This window comes from Corythoichthys intestinalis, chromosome 8, assembly GCF_030265065.1.
Source record: "Corythoichthys intestinalis isolate RoL2023-P3 chromosome 8, ASM3026506v1, whole genome shotgun sequence".
NCBI classification, from domain to species: Eukaryota; Metazoa; Chordata; class Actinopteri; order Syngnathiformes; family Syngnathidae; genus Corythoichthys; species Corythoichthys intestinalis.
This window is the reverse complement of record NC_080402.1, coordinates 55,972,872-55,999,763: the sequence shown is the minus strand read 5'-3', so window position 1 is coordinate 55,999,763 and position 26,892 is coordinate 55,972,872. Positions and strand designations below refer to the sequence as shown.

Sequence of the window (26,892 nt, the reverse complement as noted above, 5' to 3'; positions counted from 1 at the left end):
TTTGGTGAAAATCTCCTTCCATCAGCAAGGGCATTGAAGATGAGACGTGGCTTCGTTAGAAGCATTTCAAGGTCCTGGAGTGGCCTAGCCAGTCTCCAGGTCTCAACCCCATAGAAAATCTGCGGAGGGAGTTGAAAGTCTGTGTTGCCCAACGACAGCCCCAAACATCACTGCTCTGGAGGAGATCTGCATGGAGGAATGGGCCAAAATACCAGCAACAGTGTGTGAAAAGCTTGTGAAGAGTTACAAAAACCGTTGTTATTGACCAAATACTTATTTTCCACCATGATTTGCAAAATAAATTCTTTAAAAATCAAACAATGTGATTTTCTGTTTTTTTTTTTCCACATTCTGTCTCTCATGGTTGAGGTTTACCCATGTTGACACTTACAGGCCTCTCTAATATTTTCAAATGGGAGAACTTGCACAATTAGTGGTTGACTGAATACTTATTTGCCCCACTGTATAAACATGAAACCCACCAAAAGAAAGATTAGACTCTCTTCTTTCAGCAGAAAAAAACATTAGTTCATATCCTTTTTCATTCTTTAGAAATCAGCATTAGAAAATAGCTTAATTTGAGCAATTTTCCAATTTCTCATGAATAAACAGAGAAATTGAGCTTTTTGTAAAAGCAGACATTTCAAACATAACTTTGACTTTAACAAAGCTATTTTCGCTTTTGTCGCATTCCAAACATCTGAATAATGTTTTCGTTCTACAAAATAATATAAACAACAAGACAAATAGAGCTTTTGATCGCAAAGTAACAATTTATTTATACATAACTGAACTATTGAACTGTTGAACTATTTGCGCACATAACAACAGGGAAGGCTCTCGGCTGCTCCCGGTTGAATGAGGTGGCTCCCAGTAATCTGATGAGTCTGGATCAAGATCGGTCTCACTTTTTTCATCATCTTCATCGTTGGTTTCAACCTCGGGTTCAGGAGTAGCACAACGTGAGCTCCGCAGAAAGCGTGTGGAACCTGACGCTGTTGTGGCCGTCACCGTCTATCTCGTCAAGATAGATTTTTTTGAATCCTTCTTTGTCGATGGTTTCGTTTTCTTTACAAAACACTCCTCCAGTGTTGTTTGCCTTTTTTTCCGATCGTTCTGCACATTTTTCTTAAATTCTCTCAGTCTTCAGAAGATCCCTTCAACTTCCGTTTCCTGACTATTTTTCTTCACTTCCTTTCTTGGCCCGAGATGAGTGCATACAAATTGCGTTACTGCCCTCCAGTGGCCAGTTTTATTTCTTTAAAATGAGATTTGAGCATTGTGCATTGCAATTTAGGTGCAACAGAACTTAGAGATGCCTCTTGTCAAAAAACAAAAAACGTAAAAGACGTATAAATACGTTTTTGGGACACTGAAACAATTAAAAATAGAGTGTCTTTATACGTTTTTGGGAGCAAATGAGTTAAGAAAACAGTTCCTATTAAGGCTGCAACAACTAATCGAATAAATCGATTAAAATTATTAATAAATTAGTTGCCAACGAATTTGATAATCGATTTTTGTTGGCAGCTACAAGCAGTCCCGTTTGGGTCCTTCTTTGTGAGACTGCGCGTGCAAGCGCCAGTGATTCCAACAAAAGAGAGAGAAAGAGAGAGAGTTCACTGCTACACTCAGGTTGGGTTGCTAAACTAATAGTACTCTATTACAAAGTGCCAAGAGTTGGATTGTCTTTTGTGTTGTTAGATCCAGTGTGCCTCCATCAGAAGTGACTATATGAAGCCAACAGTATGGTTTGTATTTTTTGTTGATGAGACGTCACGACTTAGCACGGGGCGCTAAGCTAGTTAGCTATTATGCTAATCAGTGTCTTAAGTGTCCATTTGTATTGTGTTTTGGAGAAGCACTCGAGCTATTGTTAGATCGTAAAGTTGTCTCGTTTCTTTTAATAAAGAAACCACACACATAAACCCATTCGTGTAACAGCTTAGCGTCTCCTTTCAACACAAACTCCCGTCCAAACTATAAACTGTCATAGAAGAGAGTATGCTTTGAAATTGTATTTGGATTGTATTAATTTACAACTGCTTGATAAAGAAAAGTGATTTATTACAGTCTGCCTCTTATTTATTCAATTATGTTTTTTGTTTGTTTAAAGAACATTAAAGTGCCTATGACAGCAAAAAGCATGTTTATTTCATATTTCATGCGATATTTTGTGCTCTTGAATGAAATGGACCGCTTGGATGTGTGTGGATGTGATAGATATATTATTCAATTTTTGAATCCCGCGTCATGAAAATGAGTGGCTTCCAGGATTGATGACGAATGCGAATGTGACTTTGGTGGGCTAATCATCTTCAGTATACAGACAATACTACAGTATGCAGAACAACTGCGGATTCAGCTGATTTTGCGGATTATTATGTTTATTTTTCGCATCATGTAAGCCCAATGTGCTGCAGACTTTTGTTGCTGCACCAGGGAGAGGCGTGTGAGCCTTTTGGGGTTTCAAAAAGTTCCCGTTCACCGTGAATAATGGCCAAAACAACTCCGTCAACTGTGGGATCAGTTTTCACCATTATCCAGTAATTTTGTCGTTTCATATACTATTTAGCAATAGGGTGTTATTTGTCATGATCATACCATCAAAATGTGATTCTAATTCACATAATAATGCTATTTAAGATTTTTTAAAATGCTTTTAATCTAATTTAATGTAATTTAATGTAATTTAATGTAATTTAATTTAATTTAATTTAATTTAATTTAATTGAGTCATTGACACAAATTTATAGCAGTGCCTCGCCCACAAGAAAGACAATGTCAATCAGCAGGACGTTTTTTTTATTTTTTTTTTATTTGAATGAACAGGACTTTTGTCTGATTTGTTTACTGAGAAATTTTTTGTATGTTTTATACACAAAAGCTTTACTGAAAACTTTAGCACGTTTTATTTATGTAAAACAGCACTGTTGTAGACTACAGTTAAGTCTAGAAGCAGTAATAAAATATTATTTTTGAAGGAAATAGTCATCCATTTTGTCTTCATTGTTACTTGCAACATGCCAAAAACAACTTCAAGTTAAATTGTGAAGGTAATTGAAATAAGTGACATTTATCTGATGAATCGATTAATCGTGTAATTATTCATCCGACTGATCGATTATAAAAATAATCATTAGTGGCAGCCCTAGTTCCTATAGTTCAAAACCTGGACATGATTAAAACAAGAAACTGTCATCAGTTTTGGAATCCACACCCAAACATTTATTAAAAACAGCTGTCATACCTAAAACGATAAAAATCACGTGTCGCTTAGTGTTATTTGTGCATGGCCTCAAAGCTGTGGCCAAGGGGGAGGGATTGAACACACAGCCAAAGGGTAGATTAATTATAGTTACTGTATGCCATTCTATATATAAGCCGAATATTTCAACTAACCCTCAATGACATATAATGCATGTTTTTGGATAGCCATTTTGAGATTTAGGGGCTATTTAAGGGCTACTTCAAGGGTTAATTCTGACATACGCTGAAAATTCGGGTTACATCGCCAGCGTAGGAACGGAACTCATTCGTAACCCAGGGACTACCTATACTTTAAAGAAGAAGAAGAGTATAACCTACAAAACCCAATTAAGGGAGAGAATTTTTGTAAAAAGCAAAAAACAAATATTGAATTCCGGCAAGAGAAAAAAATCTACAGAAATTTAGCATTTTTTTGTCCAAAGAGCATTAGTGCCCTCTAGTGGAGAAAACATATTTCCTAAAATGAAAATAAAAGGGATCATATCTCCGGTTTTCCACCATCAATCGGTGCCAAAAAAAAACTAAGAGAGAGGCTAAAATCTGTGCTTTCCAGTCATGTTGACGCAGCACTCTGTGTAAAATACTTAATTTTTTTTACGGTGCTTTAAAGAGCCACGTGATTGAACAGCTTGCCGTGATCATAGAAGAGCAGGCTTGAGTCTGATAACACTAAATGACATCTGCTAAAGGCTAAAGCATTCATTAATGCTCATGACAGTGTCATGTCATAATAATGATTGTCTGTCACTGTCAAATAAAATGTTACCAAATACCATATAACTAGCAATTAATGAAACAATTGGAACAGTAAGTGAAGAAATAATTAGCACAGAACATTTGATTGTTATTTACATCTGTAGCTCTGCAATGCATGCTAGAAGGCATGTGGAACAGCAACAGTGTTGACAGCAGGTGGCAGCAAAGGTTGACTGTCTCCCTCAAGGGAGCAGTGATGGCCAAATTTTTGCAGCCAACTGGTTCAAAGCTTCATGGTGGTTCTTTTGGTCTCATGACAGTCGTGTGATGCCGCTGTCAAATAATGTGTTGCCGATGAATATCTTTTGGTGTAAATATCCCATAATAGTTTCAGGAGAGCTGCGGCTTATAGTCCAGTGCGGCTTATCTATAAATAAATGCTGTTTTCATGCTAACTTTGGTGGGTGGCGGCTTATAGTCAGGTGCGCCTTATAGTGCGAAAATTACAGTAGTCTAGTATGTGGAATAAAGAAGAAAAATGTCATGACTGGTGTAGGCCAAAGTAGCAGAGTAGGAGTAGCGTTTCATCTTCACAAATCAACTCAAGTAAAGGCAAAATTACTCTTAGAAGTACATTTTTCTCAAAAACGTACTCAACTAAATGTAACGGAGTAAATGTAATGCATTACTACCCACCTCTGCATATAAGCAACATCATGGCATATCAAATGTCCTAATTAGGGAGACAAGATTCTGTGTGAATAGTAATAGCTACACAGCAAATTGAATGCATACAGTAATTTCTCCTTTTTTAATTTTTAATGCGTGTGAGCAAGTTTTAGCTAAGAAATGCCGGAACTCAAGTTTTGTAATTAGGCTTTTAAAAGACGATTGATCATTGAAATTACTGAACGGACTGGGCATGAGCTATAAAAAGAAAGGCGATAAGATAAATCAAGAGAGAGAGAAGTGCCGTGCTGTACTCTCAGCACCCCACAAGAAGATGGCAATATTCATCTAACCGTAGCGCAAGTATATAATGTATGTACTGGGAGGAGTCAAAGAGAAGAAATCTATAATACATTTGGAGTGTCACTATATGGATATAAATAATGACTGCTTTATTTTAGGCACACATTCACTAGTAATGTAAAGGCAACCAACTTCTTGTGTCATGTTTTGATGCATGTGCACATTACAGTATGTATACGCATGTGTGTATGGATGAACAGTCTGCTATGATATGCATTAGATGCAACATTCGCATACCTTATGACTGAATAGTGGCTGATATTTCTATCTTGATTTAGCTATTTGCACATGTACAGTGGTATGAAAAAATATCAAAATCACACAAATGCAAAAACAGTGTCTGCTTTAACTGAGACTACCCAAACATTTATAGGTTTTCATATTTTAATGAGGATAGCATGCAAACAATGTCAGAAGGGGCAAAAATAAGTAAGTAAACCCTCTGCCCAAGGAGACCTAAAGAGCAATTGAAACCAATTTTTACCAAAATCAAAAGAGCTGTCTGAAGACTTGCGATTAAGGATTGTTGATTTGTATAAAACTGGGAAAGGATGCAAAACCATCTGTAAAAGTCTGGATGTTCATCAATCGACAGTCAGAGAAGTTGTCTACAAATGGAGAGAGTTTGGCACAATTGCTTCTCTCCCAAGGAGTGGCCGTCCACCAAAGATGACGCCAAGAGTTCAGCGCAGAATACTCGGAGAGGTAAAAAAAAAAACCTAGAGTGTCTGCTAAAGACTTACAGAAATCACTGGCACAGTCCAATATCTCTGTGCACACATCGACTATATGTAAAACTATGGCCAAGAATGCTGTTCACAGGAGGACTCCACGGAGGAAGCCATTGCTGTCTAAAAAAAACATTGTTGCTTGTTTAATGTTCGCAAAGGCACTTGGACACTCCGCAGAGGTTTTGGCAAATCATTTTGTGGACTGATGAAACTAAAGTTGAATTGTTTGGGAGGAACACACAACTCATGTGTGGAGTAAAAATGGAACAGCTCACCAACATGAACACCTCATCCTTATCGTGAAGCATGGTGGAGGGAGCATCATGCTTTGGGGATGTTTGGGTGCCTCGGGACCTGGACAACTTGCAATGATTAATGGAAGAATGAATTAAAAAGTTTATCAGGATGTTTTTGCCGGAAAACCTGAGGCCGTCTACCAGACAGTTGAAGCTAAAAATAGGATGGATGCTGTAACAAGAAAATGATCCAAAACACAGAAGTAAATCAACTTAAGAATGGTTTCAGAAGAACAAAATACAAGTTCTGGAGTGGCCAAGTCAAAGTCTAGTCTTGAACCCCATTGAGATGCTGTGGCATGACTTAAAGACAGCGATTAATGCCAGACATCCCAAGAATCTGACTGAACTACAGCAGTTTTGTTGAGAAGAATGGGCCAAGATTATTCCTGATTGATGTGCCAGACCGATCTGCAGCTACAGGAAATGTCTGGCTGAAGTTATTGCTGCCAAGGGGTGGCCACAAAATATTAAATGTGATGGTTCATTTACTTATTTTTCCCGCTTCTCTCATTTTTTGCATTCTATCCTCCTTAAAATATAAAAACCTACAAATGTTTGGGTGGTTTTAGTTCAAGCAGGCACTATTTTTTCATCTGTGTGATTTTGACAAAGATCGGATCATGTTTGATGGTAATTTTTTACGCAGAAATGTGAGAATTTCCAAAAGGTTCAGATACTTTGTCGTACCACTGTACATCTGTAAATGTAGTGACAGCAAACATTTACGATTACAAACTTGTGTTTTAGCATTACAATGAAAAGCGATGCTTATTTTGAGAATTTTGCTAAATAAGACTCGATATCTTTGTGGATACATCAATATTGTATCAACACATGGCTATAATTGAAGCAGTGACTCACAGTCAGCTTAGCTTCATTGTCGAATGACTCTCAAGATGACTTCACCATTTGATCACTTCTCACTGAAAGCTCATTAGCACATTTAAATTGTCTTTGCTTAGCTGTAAAAGATGATGAAAAAAATAGTAGGAGAAGAAGAAGATCCGGAGAGACAAAAGCCCGAGTTAAAATGAGCCGTGAGCTAAGCTCTCGTGTGCCATTTGCAAGAGATACAGCAATATTCTGTCAAAACAGTTCTATTAAGGCGATCATGCGTCACACGGGTCTTGCTCAGAGAATTACTGGATTGAAGCGCTTGCTCATTTAAGAGTTGTTGTAAAAGTCGACATTGGAAAAATAAAACTTGTCAGGTGGTCTAAAAGTCTGGAAGCCTTTCATAGAATCACATTACGAGACAATAGTCGCAAACATTAATTTGCACATTGCTGTGCGATTTCCAATTATGCAGAGCCAATAGATCAAAACGAAAGAACGTGTTCAGTCATATGGGCAGTGCAGTGATGCTTTAGAATTCAAGTTAAATTAGCGAATTTTATGTTTTGTGAAACATTAATCTCAGCCTTCAAAGTTATTTGTTAAATTCAAAGAGACAGGTAGGAAGTCTAACCTTTTGCTTCCTCCCTCTTCAAAAACCTTCAGCAGATTAAAGCAATTCATTCCCACTTCATTATCACTTGAGGTTCATGTGCAGATCTGCCTCGAAAAACCTTTCCAAAGGAGAAGAGAAAAGCTGGTGCTAGACTGAATAATATATTGACGGGACACGGAGCCTATTCATAGGGGGCCTATCTCCGTCAAAGCTGACCGAGTGGAAACACAGACAGCTTTTTACGTTGAAAATTCTGGTGAAATAATGCTTGAATCCCTGAATTTTCTTATAGATATGAAAGTAAAACAGTCTCCATTCTTGGATAGAAGCAAAAAAAAAAAAAAAAAACGGGCAGGTAGCATTTAAAATATGTCGAATGTGATGCTAGTCTTAAGCCAATGTGGTGCTGCTTTATTACAACAAAGAGCTTTTCACGCTGAAAATTCTTGTGAATAAATGCTTAAGTCCTTGAATTCATGATTAAAAGCAAAAAATGGCCAGTTAGCATTTATTTTACGTAAATATTGCGAATTAGGATGCCAATGCTGTAGCAGCTAATTTCCCCCATTGATTTTTTCACATTTCAAAATGCATGCATGGTATGAAAAATAATAATTATTACTTTGAATCCTTGAACAAATCACTGCTGAGACAATCCTTCTTGTTCTTATACAGCTTTCGTACTTTTTCAACTTAAATCCGGCGTTAGATCGCTGAGTGCGTGTGTTTGAGAATAACTCCTCTTGACGCTAGGTGTGGGCAGTCCCCCTCCCTGAAGGCGTGGCGCAGTTTTAGCGCCTCGTGTCCCATCAATATATTATGAAGTCTATGGCTAGTGGATAGGCTCAGCTTTGCCCAGCATAATATAAATAAATAAATATAGCTACCGGGTTGCATCTGTACTATGAATTTAACATTACATAAAATATTCCCCTCCGTGTAGTTGGCACCTCATCAGATGCAACTTTATAGAAAAACGATGTTATTAATTTGTACTACGTTTGTGCTATATTTTTTTTGTTTGTGCTGATATCGTTTTTAAGATATTAACAATTCTTTTATAGGTCAATCTGAGGTCAACCAGGCCCATTTTGATTAAAAATGGCTAAAAATGGTGTGAATCGTTTGTGCTACGTTTTTCAATCGCAGCCCCCCCACCCATTTATTGCAAAAGTGACCCAAAATGGTGCCATTCGTTTATCCTACTTTTGTGCTGTATAAATTTTTGTTTGTGCTGCTATCATTGTAAAGATATTGAAATATTAACTTCGAGTGATGACATCAATCCAGGCACCTCCATCGCTATAACGGTAACAGAAGGGAGTCCCAACAACTAGTGAAAACGTAGCACAAACGAATGGCACCCCTTTGTGTCCATTTTGCAATTAATGGGGGGCTGCAAGTCATGTCATCACTCGAAATTAATATCTCAAGCCCCCCGTCAGCCTTGACGGAGGTACTGCGATTGACGTCATCACTCGAAATTAATATCTCAATATCTATAAAACGATAGCACAAATGAAAATGTTTACAGCACTAACGTAGCACAAACGAATGGCACCATTTTGGGTCCATTTTGAAATAAACAGGGGGCCGTGTGACGTAAACACTCAAAATTAATATCTCAAAAACGATAGCAGCACAAATGAAGCATAGACGATGGGAGCCTGCCTCTTAATTCACGCACTCCTCACTTTGCACTGGAAATATCTTTCACCTTGGCACCTACATACTCATTCATGCCTCTTGGGAAAGTCAGGACGGAGCCATACAGTCCTGGGCAGGCTCCCCCTTCATTTTAATGCATCACACACCAAGGTTGTGGGATGGATGGGACCTGTTGGGGGGTGACATCACAGTTACCTCCTCACGGCAAGCCCTGCCATTCCCGCACCTCTTTTAAAGCACCACACACATCATATTCCACGGGGGAGCTCCAGCAAGGGGCGGTGGGACGGGCGGCAGGGTAGGGTTTCCATGCAGCGGTCCCACTCCCCCAAGCCGAGCGCTCCTATTTTAACGCATACACGGCAATACCCTCTCTACACAATACCATCACAGTGCTGGGTAATGGCTGCCAGTCGGGGACCTGGCAGCCACAGTAATAGGGTGGTGGGTGGGACCCACGCTTTTTCTCTATTGCGTGGCTCCCAGGGTGTGGCCTCCCCTTTGCCTGGGCTGATGGCCGTGGGAATGGGGATAGGTCGGGGCTCCAATCTCACGTCACTCCGCAGTGGCCCCTCGGCGTTCTCCTTCTTCTGCCTTCCCCTGTCTTCTGGGTGTCCGCCCTGTGCTCTGGCACAGGTCGCTGGCTGGACGCCGGTGGGTCGGCTGGATGTCGCGTGCTTCATCGGGGGGGCCCTGCCCTGCCCTGGGCTTCGTGGGTTGCTGCGGTGCCGGTTGGGGGGCTGCGGCTGTTGCGTGTGGACCGGGTGGGCGGGCAAGGGTAGGGGTGGACGTGGGGGTTGTTGGTGCGTCCCCTCTTCCCATCCCTGTAGGCCGGTTGATGGGGGCCAAAGGGACCACCCTGGATCCCTGGGGGGTGACGATGGTTCCCTTGCTGGACTGCGGAAGGAGGGATGGGCTGCGTCCCCCCACCCGCTCCGGGATTGGCTAGGGAAGGGCCGTGGCCCTGGGGTGGCACCCACGCAGCATCTCTACTCGCCTGCGGGACTATCACATGTTAGATGGAACTCACGCATGACAAGATGAAATTAGACACACTCAAGTAGGAAACCTCGGTGTCATGATTAGTGATGAGACAGCATAGAATAGGATGCCAACATTCTCACACTCGCAAGGGATTCACACAAACACTGGGTTCTAGACCAGATGGCTGATTTAGTTACACTTCACCAATCACTTATCTCTCAACCCCCCCACCCCCTCTTTCCTTGGTCATCAGCCCCCCCCAAAAGGTGCCAACCGGTAATACAACTAGCTATCGGTAGCTCCAACATATTCATAGTTAGAGTAGGTGTTTAATGTATTTCTTGTTGTTGTTTGTGCTTTTTCTGTTTCCCTCTCCCTCTCTGCTTTTGTTCCCCCATAAATGCTTCCTGTTTGCTGCTTTCTCCGAATTAACGAGGTACGTTGAATGATCACAATGGATGTATGTCATACTTTCATGTGGTACATTTAAAACTGTTCAGATCAATCTGACACTCAGATCTCCATTCTCTGTGTCAAGCAGCTGAACAGGACAGGTTAAAAAATAAAAATAATAAATAAATAAAAATAAACGGGATTCTGCGTGAGGTCATCACTCGAAATTAATATAACAATATCTCCAAAACGGTAACAGCAAAAACGAAAATTTTTACAGCACAAACCAGCAGAAACGATTGAAACCATTTTGGGTGGTTTTTAGTCAAAATAAGGGGCTGGTTGACCTCGGATTGACTTCTAAAAGAATTGTTAATATCTCAAAAACGATAGCAGCACAAACAAAAAAAATTTTCAGCACAAATGAGCACAAACCTAGCACAAACGCATGACATAATTTTTCTATAAATTTGCGTCTGATGAGGGGCCAACTTCACACAGGTAAAATATTCCCGCAGGAAGTTTTCCTTCATTTGGAATGCAAACCTTGACACAGTTAAAGGGGGGTTGAGGGGGGCACCTCAAATAGATTAAAATATTTCAAGCCCTTGTGTCTTGCAATACTCATGACAATAGCTTCCAGATCAACTAAAAACCCAAAATGTGTGTCTCAAAGGTTATCCGAGCATGTTGACAGAACGAGTGGAAGAAAAAAGTGTTACAGTCGTACGAAAAGGTACACCAGCAGGAGGAGTGCCGAGGCTGGTTGTGGATGGAAAGCCGCCACACACAAATAAATGCTAGCCATTGGCCACCCATTGTGTCAAGCCACTCCACACAAACACTGGAAGGTGCTCAAGGTCAATCTGATAAATTAAAAAAGTTACAAGGTGAAAATAGGAAAGTGTGTGTGTGTGAGTGGTACGGTTGTGGGTCAATCAAGCAATGAAGAAAAGGTTTCCAATCATAGCTGAGTGCCACGCGACACACTCTGAAGCGGTCGAAAAACATCTGAAGGTGTGTTGTTTTCGGTCTAATTCCAAATGTACGCTGAATGTGTTATAAATACAGCAGTTTGATGTAAGATGAGGGGCTGAGATATTAATAGCAATACTTATTATTTAACCTAAATAGAAGCAGCCTTATTTGTTCACAATACAACTTTTTTTTTCTGTATGAGTGAATATTTATTAGCGAGACCTAAAAGACAGTTGAAGGAACATGGTTAGTTTATTTGTCATTTAGCATTAAATACACACAGAGGTGAGTAGAGTAACCAAAAAATGGATTCAAGTAAGAATAGCGTTATTTCAAAATGATATCACTCAATAATAGTAATAAAGTAGTCATCCAAAAAATTGACTCAAGTACAAGTAAAAAAAAATTTTGTGTTTTCATAAACGATGACGCCAGTGAAAATATTTCGTCAATGAACACTTTTTTCATGACGATGGCGAGACGATAATGAGCTAAAAAGGTGTTTTGGGAGACTACAAATGAGATGAAAATGCACAATATTTTCAATGTTCACAATGTGTGTGACTTTTTATGTGTAGTCAGCCTGCGTCGTTGCAGGATCTGGTTGTGTCGCTCGTGACGTGCTGTACTTCGCGACTCACCAGTGTGTCTTCTCCAGTAGCCATGCAGGCTTGCACACACGGTAAGATTAGTTTTCTTGGCCAGAGAGAGTATGCAATGTTGCTTTAGCCTTTAAAGGTCAATGCTGAGTAAACGTCACACACTAAATGTAACTCATGGAGTTAGCATAGCATTTGCGTTAGCATTAGGCTAATCCTAACGGTGAGCGTCCTCTTAAACTTTCGGACTAGGTTGTGTAGGTGTGTAGAATTAGTTGAAAATAATGTACCTTACTGTTTTCCTGTACTGTCACCAAGCTGGTGTTGTTGTTATCAAAAGAAGCTACAATATGTGCTCATCTGTCAATGTTCATTCAAAATGAAACCTTTATTTATTTATTTCTGAAGTAATTTTAAAAAATTTTACAGACAAAAATATTTTTAGCTAACGTCGAGTAAAACTAGACGAAATTAGTCTTCAGTTTTCATCAGCAAAAGTTAGACAAACCCATTTTGAGATGACTAAAAGATGACAAAGACTAATAAGTATTTTCATACAAAAGACTAAGACGAAAATTAAAAGGGCTGCCAAAAACAACACTGGTAATAAGAATACCTAAGTAATGAGTAACATTGTGAGCAACTGCTTACAGTGTGATTTTTTTCTTTTAAAACAATGCTGTATTTTCCTCAGCAGAATGTCATCTACACAAAAAGATCACCTGTCCAAAGAGCATTAAGCGCCCTCTAGTGGAGAAAAAAAAAATCCTACCATAAAATGTAAACAACCATATCTCCGGTTTTCTGTGCTCTATCAGTGCCAAATAAATACTGAGAGGGCGCTTGAAATCGAGTAATATTGGATCTATGTAAAATATTTTGAACTTTTACAGCAATTTAAGGCATCACTTGACTGAACAGGCCGGTGTACTCATAGGACTTCCAAACCTCCGTGAAGTTGGCCCCCATCAGACGCAAATTTATAGAAAAATTATGTCCTTCATTTGTGCTGAATTTTTTGCTGTTGTGCTGCTATCGTTTTTGAAATATAAACAATTCTTTTACAGGTCAACCTGAGGTCAACAAGCCCCCCATTTTGATTAAAAATGGCTAAAAATATCAATGTCAATCGTTTGTGCTACGTTTTTGCTAATTTGTGCTGTAAACATTTTCGTTTGTGCTGCTATCTTTTTTGACATATTGAGATATTTTTTGTGCTAGTTTTTGGGACAGTCAAATGTTAATGTTATTGAGAGAGTTGGTACGCTTCGTCAGCCGCGACGGAGGTGCTGCGATTGATATCATCACTCGAAATTAATATCTCAATATCTATAAAATAATAGCAGCACAAACAATTTTTTTTACAGCACAAACAAGCACAACCATAGCATAAACGACTGGCGCCATTCCAGGTCCATTTTTAAATAAACGGGGGAATGCGTGACATCATCACTCGAAATTAATATCTCAATATCTCAAAAACAGCAAAACGAAGATTTTTACAGCACAAATATAGCACAAACAGAGACTGACCTATAAAATTGTTAATATCTTAAAAATGATAGCAGCACAAACGAATGAAAATATTTTTCTATAAATTTGCGTCTGATGGGGGGCTAACTTCACGGAGGTGACTTCCGACATGGAAGCTTGCGTGTGGGCATGTGACATTATGTTACGTCTGATTGGTACATTTGAGTCATATGATTATTGTTGCAAACATGTGATATCTTATTGGTAAAACTGGTGAGCCACTGTCGGCATCTCTGCCAAAAATAAAGTCAAATCTAACGTAGAAGACGAAAGGTGTAAGTACTCTAGTGTAGCCCGACGTAGTAGATTAAGAGTAGGGTGTTTTCTTCACAGTGTAAGCAAAAGTCAAAAGTATGGCATGGTAAAACCACTGTTAGAAGAACATTTTTCTCAAAAGGTTCTCAAGTAAATGTAACGTGTTATTATATACACTGTAAATGCTAATATACAGCTTAATTGAATATGATAACTAAACCAAACTCAGTTTATATCAACCTTTTGTGAACACTAATTTTGAATAAGTAAGTAGTAATTTGGGGCTGGACAACATGCCTAACTTGATGTATCTCAGTTAAGTCAAACTAGAAAAAATAATTATTTATTTTATTTTAAATATTCTTTTGTACCCAGTGTTCTTTGGGCGTTCATTCAGACATGACTCGTCTATTGCACGCTTTCCCAACACCAAATCATTCCCACACATGTCCACGGTGAACTGCACCGTCAACCAGAGCTCTCTTCAACACCTTCACTTTACTTCACATCAATTTGGGGAGTAAATATTTTATTCTTTTATAAAATGTCACGTTGCCTTGTTGTATATGGCAACGTGACAGTTTATAAAAAAGTAGATATTGTAGCGACTGTTATTTATCTGTTCCGCCGCAATGGATGATAGGTTGGTGCGGCAACCACGACTGGGTTCTAAGTTACTGTAATCTAATAAATTCAAGTTATTGTATTTTCCGCACTATAAGGCGCACCTACAAGCATTTGATTTTCTCAAAAGCCGATTGTGCACCTTATAATCCGATGCGCCTTCTATATGGATCAATACTAATTAATCATGGCATGATATTCTCTTTAACGCAGCTTCATCTAGTGGATGCATAATGCAACCCCAACAACTACTACTATTGCACCTTATAATGTCCTGTATATGAATGCAGTTTTAAAATAGGCCTTTCATTAAGGGTGCGCCTCATAGTGCAGAAAATACGTTAATTTGAGTACTGCAAACTCAAAATAAACAATTGACTATAATCCAATTAATAAGGTTTGAGAATTTGAATTCTTAAAACTTGAAATAATTAAGTAAATTGCATCTAATTAATGTAAGTAGCATGAATTACATTTTGTAAGGCAACAAGCTTGCATAAAGTCAACTTATCATATTTTCCAGTGTACATACCGCTGAATACACACCACCTATTTGAAAAATACCGATTTACACCTTTATGAACATTGCAAATAGGGCTGAAAGACTTCATTTTATTCTAGTATTTCCAAATGGAAACATATTGTTTTGAATTGAAATTAGAGACTGATTGGCATCCAAATATACTGTAGGTCACAATTTTATTCAGGAGCAGATAACTCACTTGAACAATGCACTTACGATAACAAAATGCACTAATGTTGCTAAACTGAGACCGTTTCTGCTGATAGCTGAGCCTGCTTTGAGGAGACTCATTCCCTCAAACCAATGTCTGCCTCATTTAACAGCCCCTTACTCTGTCACACTAACTCAAGATGAGTTGGGAAGTGCTGAGTCAGCAGCGAAGTACTTGGGATTGGTGGACATTCAAGCACAAGGCAATGGTTCCAGCATACAAGGTGAATCTCATTTGTGTCAATGTCAGTTTCAAGTACAGTAAGATAAAAATAATGAACTGTTTTCTTCGAGTGCAAATGAAATGTACAACTGTTTAAATAGTACCCCTGTGGCTCGAACCACTCTTTAGTGGTTACAGGCTAATGCTATTTTCATTCACTAAATGTTAATGAATGAGTGAGTACTCTTTCTTTCGACTTTTACTTTGTTATTTTTTATGTTCTTCTGGGGAGTTCTAGCCTCACTTTCAGTACATTTTGGACCATTTTCAGTTTTTAGTATGTTGTATGAACCTTTTGGAATTTTTCACATTTCTACATAAAATCACCATCAAATGTGATCTGATCTTTGTCAAAATCACACAGATGAAAATACAGTGCCTGCTTAACTTAAACCACCCAAATATTTATAGGTTTTCATATTTTAATGAGGATAGCATGCAAACAATGACAGAAGGGGGAAAAATAAGTAAGTGAACCCTCTGCCTAAGGAGACCCACAGAGCATTTGAGACCATTTTTTACCAAACATTCAAGTCAAGTGTGTGCCCGATCACTGATGTGTGGTTTAAAGCTGCTCTGCCCACTATAAAACACACACCTGGTAAGAATTGTCTTGAAGAGAAGTATTGTCTGATGTGCATCATGGCTTGGTTAAAAAAACTGTCTGAAGACCTGCGATCAAGGATTGTTGATTTGTATAAAGCTGGGAAAGGAAACAAACCATCTCTGAAAGGCTGGATTTTCATCAATCGGCAGTCATAGAAGTTCTCTACAAATTGTGAAAGTTTGGCACTGTTGCTTCTCTCCCAAAGAGTGGCCGTCCACCAAAGATGATGCCAATACTTCAGCGCAGAATACTCAGAGATGTAAAAAAGAACCCTAGAGTGTCTATTAAAGACTTACAGAAATCACTGGCACAGTCCAATATCCCTGTGCACACATCAACTATAGGTAAAGCAATGTCCAAGAATGGTGTTCGCAAAAAGGTATTTGGATACGCCAGAGGTTTTGGCATAACATTTTGTGGACCGATGAAACCAAAGTTGAATTGATTAGGAGTAACACACGACGCCATGTGTGGAGGAAAACTGGAACAGCTCACCAACATCACCTCATCTCCACCGTGAAGCATGGTGGAGGGAGCATCATGATTTGGGACTGTTTTGCTGCCTCAGGGCCTGGACAACTTGCAATCATTAATGGAAGAATGAATTAATGAAAAGTTTATCAGGATGTTTAACAGGAAAACCTGAGGCCATCTGTCAGACAGTTGAAGCTAAAAACAAAAATATAAAATGTCATGGTTTACCTACTTATTTTCCCCCCTTCTGTCATTGTTTGCATACTATTCTCATTAAAATATTAAAAGTTTAAAACCTATATATGGTTGGGTGGTTTTCATTGAAGCAGACACTGTTTTTTCATCTGTGTGATTTTGAGAAAGATCAGATCACATTTGATGGTGATTTTATGCAGACATATGAGAAATTCCAAAAGGTTCATATACTTTTTCATACCACTGCATTTATGGGTCACTTCCTGTAGATTTTGGGCCTTTGTGATCTGGTCATATTTTTTCCAATTAGAAATGAATGGGGCTAATGGAATTAAATGGGGATGTGTTTTGATTGATTCCATGGATTTTGTCTAAATTATGTAAATTGAAATGTAGGATGACATACATTTTGAAATTGGAAAATATCAATGTTTTTGCCATTGGAAATGAATAAGGGCTTTTTCTCGTCAAAAAAAAACACACAAAAAAAAAACACTGGAACTCTGAACGTGAGGTGTGCAATCAAAAGAGAGGCTGTGTCGTACGAATTTTTGGAACCCTGAGATTACTCAAAGCGAAAAAGTGGACACACCTCTCCGAGTACTATGCTGTATGGGGAGAGCTTTGCAAAGCAAGCCCACATTGAAGTTGTTTGTTGTTAAAAGTGTATGCTTTTACAAGAGTGTGGTTAAGATCAAATGATATGGATGCTTTTGTTTAGCCAACAAGGGCAAATTATGCAGATGAATGCAGAGACTCAAGCCTAGCTGCACTTCACACTATTGTATTCAAGCTTTTAAATGGCAATTGAAATGAATAATTAGATAGTATGTACTTTGAAATAAAGATAGATTCTGCCTAGCAAAAAAAAGTTTAAAAAGCAAACCTTGCCTTTTGTTGCTATTTTTAAAAATTCTTTTGTAGAGACAAGAAAAAAAGTACAGTGTATAAGACCTGATCACATTTGCATGAAGCCTTAACCTAAATTTGCACTTGTATTGCGTTTGATATTCTTAAACTGTTACCTTAATATTGACTTTACCATTTTAGTATGCCGCATTTTGAAGTTGGAGCAGATTGATTCTATTTCAATGAATTCCTCTGGGGCAAATTATTTGGAACCCTGAGCAAATTGGATCAGCCTTTCAGTTGGATTGTGTTCATCCTTGTATTGGCAAACCTGTGCTTCATCGATACACGCAAGGTTATTTTGACCACTAAACTCAGAGAGAAGCCTACCCTGAAAAATAACAATTGGTTAAAGATTATTTCCCTCCCATGCAATTATTGACTTGAAGCAAAAACAAAGATATACTGGCTGCGGGCACACTGCAGCCACTAATTCCGTTGCATTGCAGTTGATTTTGGGATTCATACAGTATAGCGCAGCAGCTGTATAAAGTACAGCGAGATGAGGCAGCACTGGCATCCTCGGAATTCCAATGAGCAGTGGGAGCACTTCTTTTTTTATCTTCCCATCCTTACCGTAACCCAAAGACACCTCTGTAACCTGCACAACAACAGCTCTGCGTCGTTCACGTCTCAATGCTACGTGTGCAGCATCTGAATTACAACAGCCGGTGTCACATTGTTGCTCTCCTCTAAAAAACTGGAGTTGTCAAGGAGGATGTATTACATGACCAGATTGAGGACTAATTAGGTGGCAAATTTAATATGTTAAGAGGATAATACACTATTCAGGGAAAAGTATATGACTCCTGGCCTACCGGTACAACAAAAAACAAACAAACAAACAAACAACCAAACAAAAACGGAAGAAACACTGCACTGCAAATTTATAACATCCTAATAAGATTAGTTTTCTTGAAACTAGTCAAATAATTTTTTCCATCTTGTTTTGAGTGTTAAAGACTAGTTAACAGATTAATGCGTCAGATTATTATTTGTACTTTAAGTAAATACTACTATTTGTTCTTATAAAGCCCATGCATCTGAAAGTTGGTAATTTTTCATCTAAATACTGTAACAAAAAAAAAATGCTTTCGAATAATCTTTTGAGAAATATCTATTCTTGAATAAAGAACATTTCTGACAAGCTTTTTTTTTTTTTTAGATTAAATATACTAATTTATTCCTTAAAATTTGTCTTTTAAGCCTATTTTCTGCTAGCGACATTGGTATGAAAGTATCTGAACCTTTTGGAATTTCTCACATTTCTGCATAAAATCACCATAAAATGTGATCGGATCTTTGTCAAAATCACACAGATGTAAAAACTGTCTGCTTTTACTAAAACCACCCAAAGATTTATAGGTTTTCATATTTTAATGAGGATAGCATGCAAACAATGACAGAAGGGGGGAAAAATAAGTACGTGAACCTTCTGCCTAAGGAGACTTAAACAGCAATTGAAACCAATTTTTACCAAACAATTTAAGTCAGGTGTGTGCCCAATCACTGATGAGTGGTTTAAAGCTGCCCTGCCTATTATAAAACACACACCTGGTAAGAATTGTCTTGATGAGAAGCATTGTCTGATGTGCATCATCGCTCGGTCAAAAGAGCTGTCTGAAGACCTGCGATCAAGGATTGTTGATTTGTATAAAGCTGGGAAAGGAAACAAAACCATCTCTAAAAGTCTGGATATTCATCTATCGACAGTTAGAGAAGTTGTTTACAAATGAAGAGAGTTTGGCACTGTTCTTCTCTCCCACGGAGTGGCTGTCCACCAAAGATGACGCCAAGAGTTCAGCGCAGAATACTCAGAGAGGTAAAAAAGAACCCTAGAGTGTCTACTAAATACTTACAGAAATCACTGGCAAAGTAAAACTATGGCCAAAAGGGTGTTCATGTGAGGACTCCACGGAGGAAGCCACTGCTGTCTAAAAAAACATTGTAGCTTGTTTAATGTTCGCAAAAAAGCACTTGGACACTCAGCGTCATGAGTGGAGGAAAAATAGAACAGCTCACCACCATCAACACCTCATCCCCACCGTGAAGCATGGTGGAGTGAGCATCATGCTTTGGAACTGTTTTGCTGCCTCAGGGCCTGGACAACTTGCAATCATTAATGAAAGAATGGATTCAAAGGTTTATCAGGATGTTTTGCAGCAAAACCTGACGCCGTCTGTCAGACAATTGAAGCTAAAAAGAGCATGGATGCTGCAACAATACAATGATTCAAAACACTGAAGTAAATCAATTTCAGAATGGTTTCAGAAGAACAAAATACACGTTCTTGAGTGGCCAAGTCAAAGTCCAGACTTAAATCCCATTGAGATGCTGTGGCATGACCTAAAGACAGCTATTCATGCCGGACATCCCAGGAATCTGACTTAACTACAGCAGTTTAGTAGAGAAGAATGGGCCAAGATGGGTCCTGGTCGATGTGCCAGAATGATCTGCAGCTACAGGAAGCGTCTGGTTGAAGTTATGGCTGCTAAAGGGTGGGGGGTACAAAATATTAAATGTGAGGGTTCATTTACTTACTTTTCCCCCTTCTATCATTGTTTGCATACCATCCTCATTGAAATATGAAAACCTATCAATGTTTAGGTGGTTGGAAGCAGACACTGTTTTTTCATCGGTGTGATTTTGACAAAGATAAGATCACATTTGATTGAGATTTTATGCAGAAATGTGAGAAATTCCAAAAGGTTCAGATGCTTTTTCATACAACTGTATGTGGTTTGAATCCGATCTGGACGAGATTTTTCCAGAATGTGGCTGCAGTCTGAACTGTTAAGTCCACCAAAACGGGTTTCATGCAGCAATAATGTCAGCAAAGAGCGCGAGCGGACGGCAGCGATGTACGTAGCTGTGCATCACTGTTAGCGCCTAGCTTGAACTCGGCTTTTAGGCAGGGGCGGGCTTGAATTGAGCATTAAGACCTGTAGTATGAACGTGGCCTATGTGAATAAAGTACGAATCTTTTTGACAGCGATCTTATTCCATAGATTTGGATATTACAAATAAAGAGTAATGATTGATGTGTTCCAAAACATTCCTCCATACAGAGTGTTAGCGTGACGGGGAAAAACGTTGTACTTCTGTTGTTGCTGAGTGTTGAAATTATTCTTACCTTAAAGAGAAAGACAACACCCTTACTATGTCCATCCTGAAGGGGCGGGGGTTGGGGGGTGGACACAGAGTTTCAATTTTTTTATATAGTATTTCTAGAATAAGGGTGCCCCAGATGGGGGCAGACATTTTAGCTATTTTAGCCAATCAAATGCAAGTATCTTATTACGTCATTTAAAGCCATAATCACATGTACCTGTGCACAAGTCTATCGATTTGTATGTGGGTAACATTACAAAATGGCTACACTCGTAAGCAGTGTCCTTTTTTTGTTTGTTAATACATAATTTTCTCCATTATGAGTAGACTGCTAAATTTGCGATTTGCATACAGTACTTAAATACTCTGATTAACTGACTTTTACGTGAAGGTCGGTAAGAGGAGCTGTTGTCTTTCCCTTTAAAATAATATGTATCTTAAATGTATAAATGATTAAAACTAAGAGCAGCGTTTGCTGCGTAGTGTAGTTTGGTGCAGGATGAATTAAGCCTCCCCGGTCCCTATAGAACTGCACGAGCTAGTTCTCTGCTCCCGCTTCTGCTGAACATCCCGTTTACGTCCTCGACACTGCAGTGCTGTTAAATCAAGCCGTCGCCTGGCAGCCAACTCACCTCCCAGTGCAGCTTTCATTACAAAATTCATGATGAAGCAGTTCTGTGTTCTCTTCCTTTAGCGGGTCACGTTATCGGAGACGGATGGACCTGCAGCCGGGGGACAAAGCACTTTCAGCTTAGTCTTTTAGGACATTCATTCCACTGGGTGTCACACAAGAGTTTGATGGGACAAGGACGAGGAGAACGAGCCGTGAAAAAATAGGGCAAATGACCTCCGGTTAAGGAATGGTGAAAATACCATTTAATGCTTCTAGAAATGTGGCATTTTCGTTGCAAGAGTTTATTATTATTAATCACGTATTCTTTCTTTTATGAATCACTTTATTATGGGCAAAAACTTTGCATATCAAACTAGTCTTGACCCTCCTCTGTACCATATCTTTCGACTCTTCTCGAGATATCCGTGCCCTTGATTTACAACCACAATCCATCTTGTGTGGATTTTTGCTGACACTATACTTATTACCTGTGATGTATCTTCCTGGAGGAAAAAGCACCGGGGGGAAATGAAAGTGCAAAAAGAGGGTCAAGGTGAGCTCGAGATGCCCTGTTTTGTGTCAGAAAGATAACCTTTCTAGTGTCATCATCGCGTTCCGTATCCTGAAAGTGCAATAGAGAGCATGCATTGTAATTCTTTTCTTGAATTTTAATCAAAATCACCTCAATATAAAGTACAAGTGATATTGCAGCAAAGAGCTCAATGTGGTATAGCTGGACATTTTTCAACATTTCTCTCCACACGATACTTGAAAAAGCCACTTTGACTCCATCTTTCAGCTTCGCTTGTTCTCTGCTTCATTACAAAACTTGCAGCAGTCCACGTTATTACACTTAGGGTGCCTTAATCTGCAGCAGCCTCTTAAAATCATTTCCTCCTTTGCCTCCTCATCAGCATCGTCTGCTGCAGCGTCAATTTCTCCTCACATGAACCCTTTTTAACTCAGCATTCGGTCGAACGATACATTTCCGCTTTACAAGTAATATCATTTGGGCATTCGGAGAGCGAGCAGCATATTTTGGCAAGTGCACCAACATGTCCCCATCCTGTCCCGTGCAGTGCACCAACAGTGCTGTCATCCTTTACCTTGTTTTGGATCCTTCTCCGAGTCTTTCTCAGCCCAAATTCAGAAACGGGGGGAAAAAACGTCGCTGGTCTATGACCAGTCTGTTTCTTCCTCTCGAACGGAAGCACAGAATATACAAGTTGTTGTGTCTTTTTTAAAAAATGATAGATCGAGCCTCTCAGTTTGCAGACATGCCGGTTGTGTCGGAGTCAGGCTGCAGCGGAGGAGGAGGGATGAGGAGGAGGAGGGATGAGGAAGAGGAGGGAGAGGGCTCCTGCAGGACCAGATGAGAGCATACAGAGAGAGGGGATGGGTTGGGAGATACGTAGTCAAGGGGGAGGGAGACAACGCATGAGCATAGTAATAGCTTCATTTAAAGAGCCGGTGTCATTGGCATGTAACATCTAAAGATTAAACCTAGTGTTCATACATTTTCATGCATAGATCGTACATATACATTCCTGAAAAAAATGTACTTCAGGGGAAATGAGAACGTTTACTAGCACAAACATTATTTTAAACTTCACATACAAGAAATTCAATTCTGGTGTTGTAAATTTAGTGAACGCATGCAGACCTGCACATTTAAAAGTGATTGTTTTGCAACGCTGGAGACAAAAACATAATGAGTGACTCCATTCATAGTAAGGCTGCAACAACTAATCGATTAATAAATTACAGTGGTATGAAAAAGTATCTGAAGCTTTTTCTCATTTCTCACATTTCTGCATAAAATCATCATCACATGTGATACTATCTTTGTCAAAATCACACATTTGAAAAAACAGTGTTTGCTTTAACTAAAACCACCCAAATATTTATAGGTTTTCATATTTTAATGAGGATACTATGCAAACAATGACAAAAGGAGGAAAAATAAGAAAGTGAACCATTTCTATTAAAATATGAAAACCAATAAATATTTGGGTGGTCTTAGTTAAAGCAAACACTGTTTTTACATCTCTGTAATTTGGACAAAGATCAGGTGATTTTATGCAGAAATGTGAGAAATTCCAAAAAGTTCAGATACTTTTTCATACCACTGTAGTTGCCAACAAATTTGATAATCGATTTTTGCCTGCAACTACTGTATGAGCAGTACTGTTTGGGTCCTTGTTTGTGTACAGTGTACACACAAATGTGATGTGTAATGTAATGTGAGGCTCCGTGCGTGCCAGTGATTAGGGAGAGAGTTCACTGCTACACTCAGGTTGGGCTGAATCAATAATAGTGTATCACAAAGTGTCAAGAGTTAGATTGTCTTTTGTGTTGTTAGATCCGGAGTGCCTCCGTCAGAGGTCAGTAACAGGCATGAAAATCTCTCATCTTTCAGCAAATTAGAAAAAATTTTAGGTGGGGGGGGGGTCGGGAGATTTTTTCATGTCGGATGCTTGATATGCAAGCGGGGAAAGCGGCACAAAGCCAAAAAAGCGCACCAGAGTGGCCAAAACATTGACTTATTTCAACGAAACAAAGGAGGGTTCACTGTTGTGTCCTGTCTCTTCAATGCCAAGCATGGCTGCACGTCGGCCGTGAATGAACACCTAAAGCGCAGTCACCCAGTTGTAATTTTGGAAGACGACAGGAGACAAGTCCATCTTACTAACTAATGACATGTTTTACTGAAGCTGCTAAGCCTGTCGCGATGTGCAATGAGTCCATTTATCACATGGCATGTATATAAAAATGAGGGCGGTAATTTTCACGGCTGCATTTTATCGTCACATGTGTGGAAAAGCGCTATATAACACCAACACCATTTACATACATTTGTGCATTTGTGTACACGTGCGTTGATGGCATATGAGACTCCTTTCACAGATGTTTATTGGTCATCAACACGCCGTAGAATTAAAGTTCAGACACATAAAATAAGGAAACACATCTATATTAAACACCGTAAAAGTTAGCATTGCTACATTGAGGTGAATGAGGAAAAAAGACAACTGACTTTAGCCTGCTATAGAACATTGGCAGTCATCTCCAAAACGCAAACTTGCAGTGAATAGGTGATACTTTAAACATGAAGAATCGCTGGTTAACAGCATTTGCAAACGAAAAAAAGGGGGGGGAAATTATTACTGACACCACATGCAATGGCATAAAGAGCTTTTTTTGCGGAGTATAAGGCTGGAAAGCTTATACTGGAGTTAATCCCACATACTTCAGAATTCAGATTCTACACTAAGAATAGCTTTAAAATGACACCCTTTATGTTCCAATTGGCAATGATTATGCTACTATTATATATAGTAGTATACTATAATATTAATGCTAGATTTTTTTTTTAAGAATTGTTTTGAATCACGATGGAAAGGCGAAGTCAGCGTTCAATCTGTTTACATTCCATTCTTTTGCACGAGTTAATGCTATCAGCATTTGACCTCATTGTTTATTTGTAATTTATTGTTGTTATTTATGTGTTTATTTGTACTTTGATAAAGAATTTAAGTGTTCCAAAATGTTTTGTGAATGAATAAGCGTCATCAAAAATTTCATTGCTAAATTAGTAATAAATAGTCTGCCGACTAATCGGTAGAAAATTAGTCGTTTGGGACAGCCCTAGTTGTACAGTGTACCGGAACATATTTCCTCCACACCCTTCTCACCTCCCTGACCCATTTTCATGCCTGCAGTAAATGAAGTATTGTTTTTATTCTTTGTTGATGAGACGTTACTACTCCGCACGAAGTGCTAAGCTAGTTAGCGATTAGCAGTGTTGTTAATAACGGCGTTACTAACGGCGTCATTTTTTTCAGCAATGAGTAATCTAATTAATTACTTTTCTCATCTTGGCAACGCCGTTACCGTTACTGAGGCGGGAAAGGCGTGCGTTACTATGCGTTACTAAGTTGGTTGAATAAAAAAAGTCTGAGAGAAACGGACTCACGGGGACGAGAGCAGAGCAGCAGTGGGGAAGACGCCGTTGCAACCGCGATGCTAGGTGGCTCCAATAATACCTGACTGTAGCCATAGCCGACAAACTACGCCCACATGACACGGTAGACATCATATTATAGAACTAGATGCAATTGACAGACACAGCTGCATTGGCAACATGTTTTAATGACTACATGCGTTAGTAAACAGCCGCCATCTTAAAGCAGTAGACCTCTCAGGAAGGCCCTGATGTAGAGATCCTTCCTAGCGAACCTAAGTAATTTTTTTTTTTTTTTTTTTTTTAAATCTAAAATGCTTCTAAATCGGCAAAATCTTAACTTAAATCTATCTTTAAATGATGAAACAGTTTTAAAACTTACACATGTTTAAAGAAGACAGAAGGGAACTAATGCAATAACGGGAGCAATTTTAACAACTTTAACGGTTGATTCACAACTTTAAATGACTTCCACACATAGCAAAGGTTACTAGCTAGTTATCGCAATACCCTTGTGTCTAGTTAAGTGGAGGGTAAAGACTTGGGCTAGGGCCAATTGTCCCCCAAATCCTTTAAACTTCACATTGTGTGACCTGTTTTTTTTGTTTGTTTGTTTGTTTGTTTTGTTTTTTGTTTATTTTTTAGAAAAAAAAAATATCACTAGTTACTTTGCCAAGTAACTAATTACTCTTACATTCAGGTAACTGAGTTACTAACGCAATTACTTTTTGGGAGAAGTAATTTGTAACTGTAATTAATTACTATTTTAAAGTAAAATTAACAACACTGCATATACTGTATATAGATATAACTAGATGCAAAATGACAGACATGGCACTAGATGCGTTAGTAAACAGCCGCCATCTTAAAGCAGTAGACCTTTTATTACGGCTCTGTTGTAGAGAACCTTCCTAACGAACCTAAGTAACTTTTTATCTAAAATACTTCTAAATCGGCAAAATCTTGACTTGAATCTATCTTTAAATGATGAAATAGTTTTAAAACTTTCATTTGTCGAAAGTAGAGAGAAGGGAACTAATGCAATAATGGGAGCAATTTTAACAACTTTTAACAGTTGATTCAGGGTGAAGGGTAAATTAGGGTAAAGAATTGGGCTCGGGCCAATTGTACCAAAAACCTTCACAAAAAAACTTCACATAGTGTGGCCAATGTTTTTTTTTTTTTTTTTTTTTTTTTTTTTGTGGAAAAAAAAAGTAATTATCACCAATTACTTTGCCAAGTAACTAATTATTCTTACATTCAGGTAATTGAGTTACTAACGCAATTACTTTTTGGGAGAAGTAATTTGTAACTATAATTAATTACTTTTTTTCAGTAAGATTAACAATATTGGCGATTAGGCTACTTAGTGTCCTAAGTGTCCATCTGTATTGTGTTTGGAGAAACACATCAGCACTTGAGTTATTGTTAGATAGAAAAGTTGTCTCATTTCTTTTTATAAAGAATCCACACACATCATCCCATTCATATGACAGCTAAGAGAATGGATGCCCAATACTTCGATGACAACACTAGTGTGCGTAGCTCACA

The 26,892-nt window shown here is 38.7% G+C and overlaps 1 protein-coding gene across 1 annotated transcript in view; it reads right to left on the bottom strand.

Annotated features, from left to right (window-relative positions):
* cplx2a (complexin 2a) overlaps nucleotides 1-25,443 on the bottom strand; it is a 40,930-nt gene extending 15,487 nt beyond the window's left edge. Inside the window, exons 1-3 of the mRNA XM_057844622.1 lie at nucleotides 25,354-25,443; nucleotides 22,484-22,737; nucleotides 21,397-21,486 (exon numbers count right to left, since the gene is read on the bottom strand). Of these exons, the coding sequence (XP_057700605.1) occupies nucleotides 21,397-21,427 (31 nt within the window). The 5' untranslated portion in view covers nucleotides 21,428-21,486; nucleotides 22,484-22,737; nucleotides 25,354-25,443. The remainder of the gene's footprint in view (nucleotides 1-21,396; nucleotides 21,487-22,483; nucleotides 22,738-25,353) is intronic.
* Nucleotides 25,444-26,892: the final 1,449 nt, after the last annotated feature.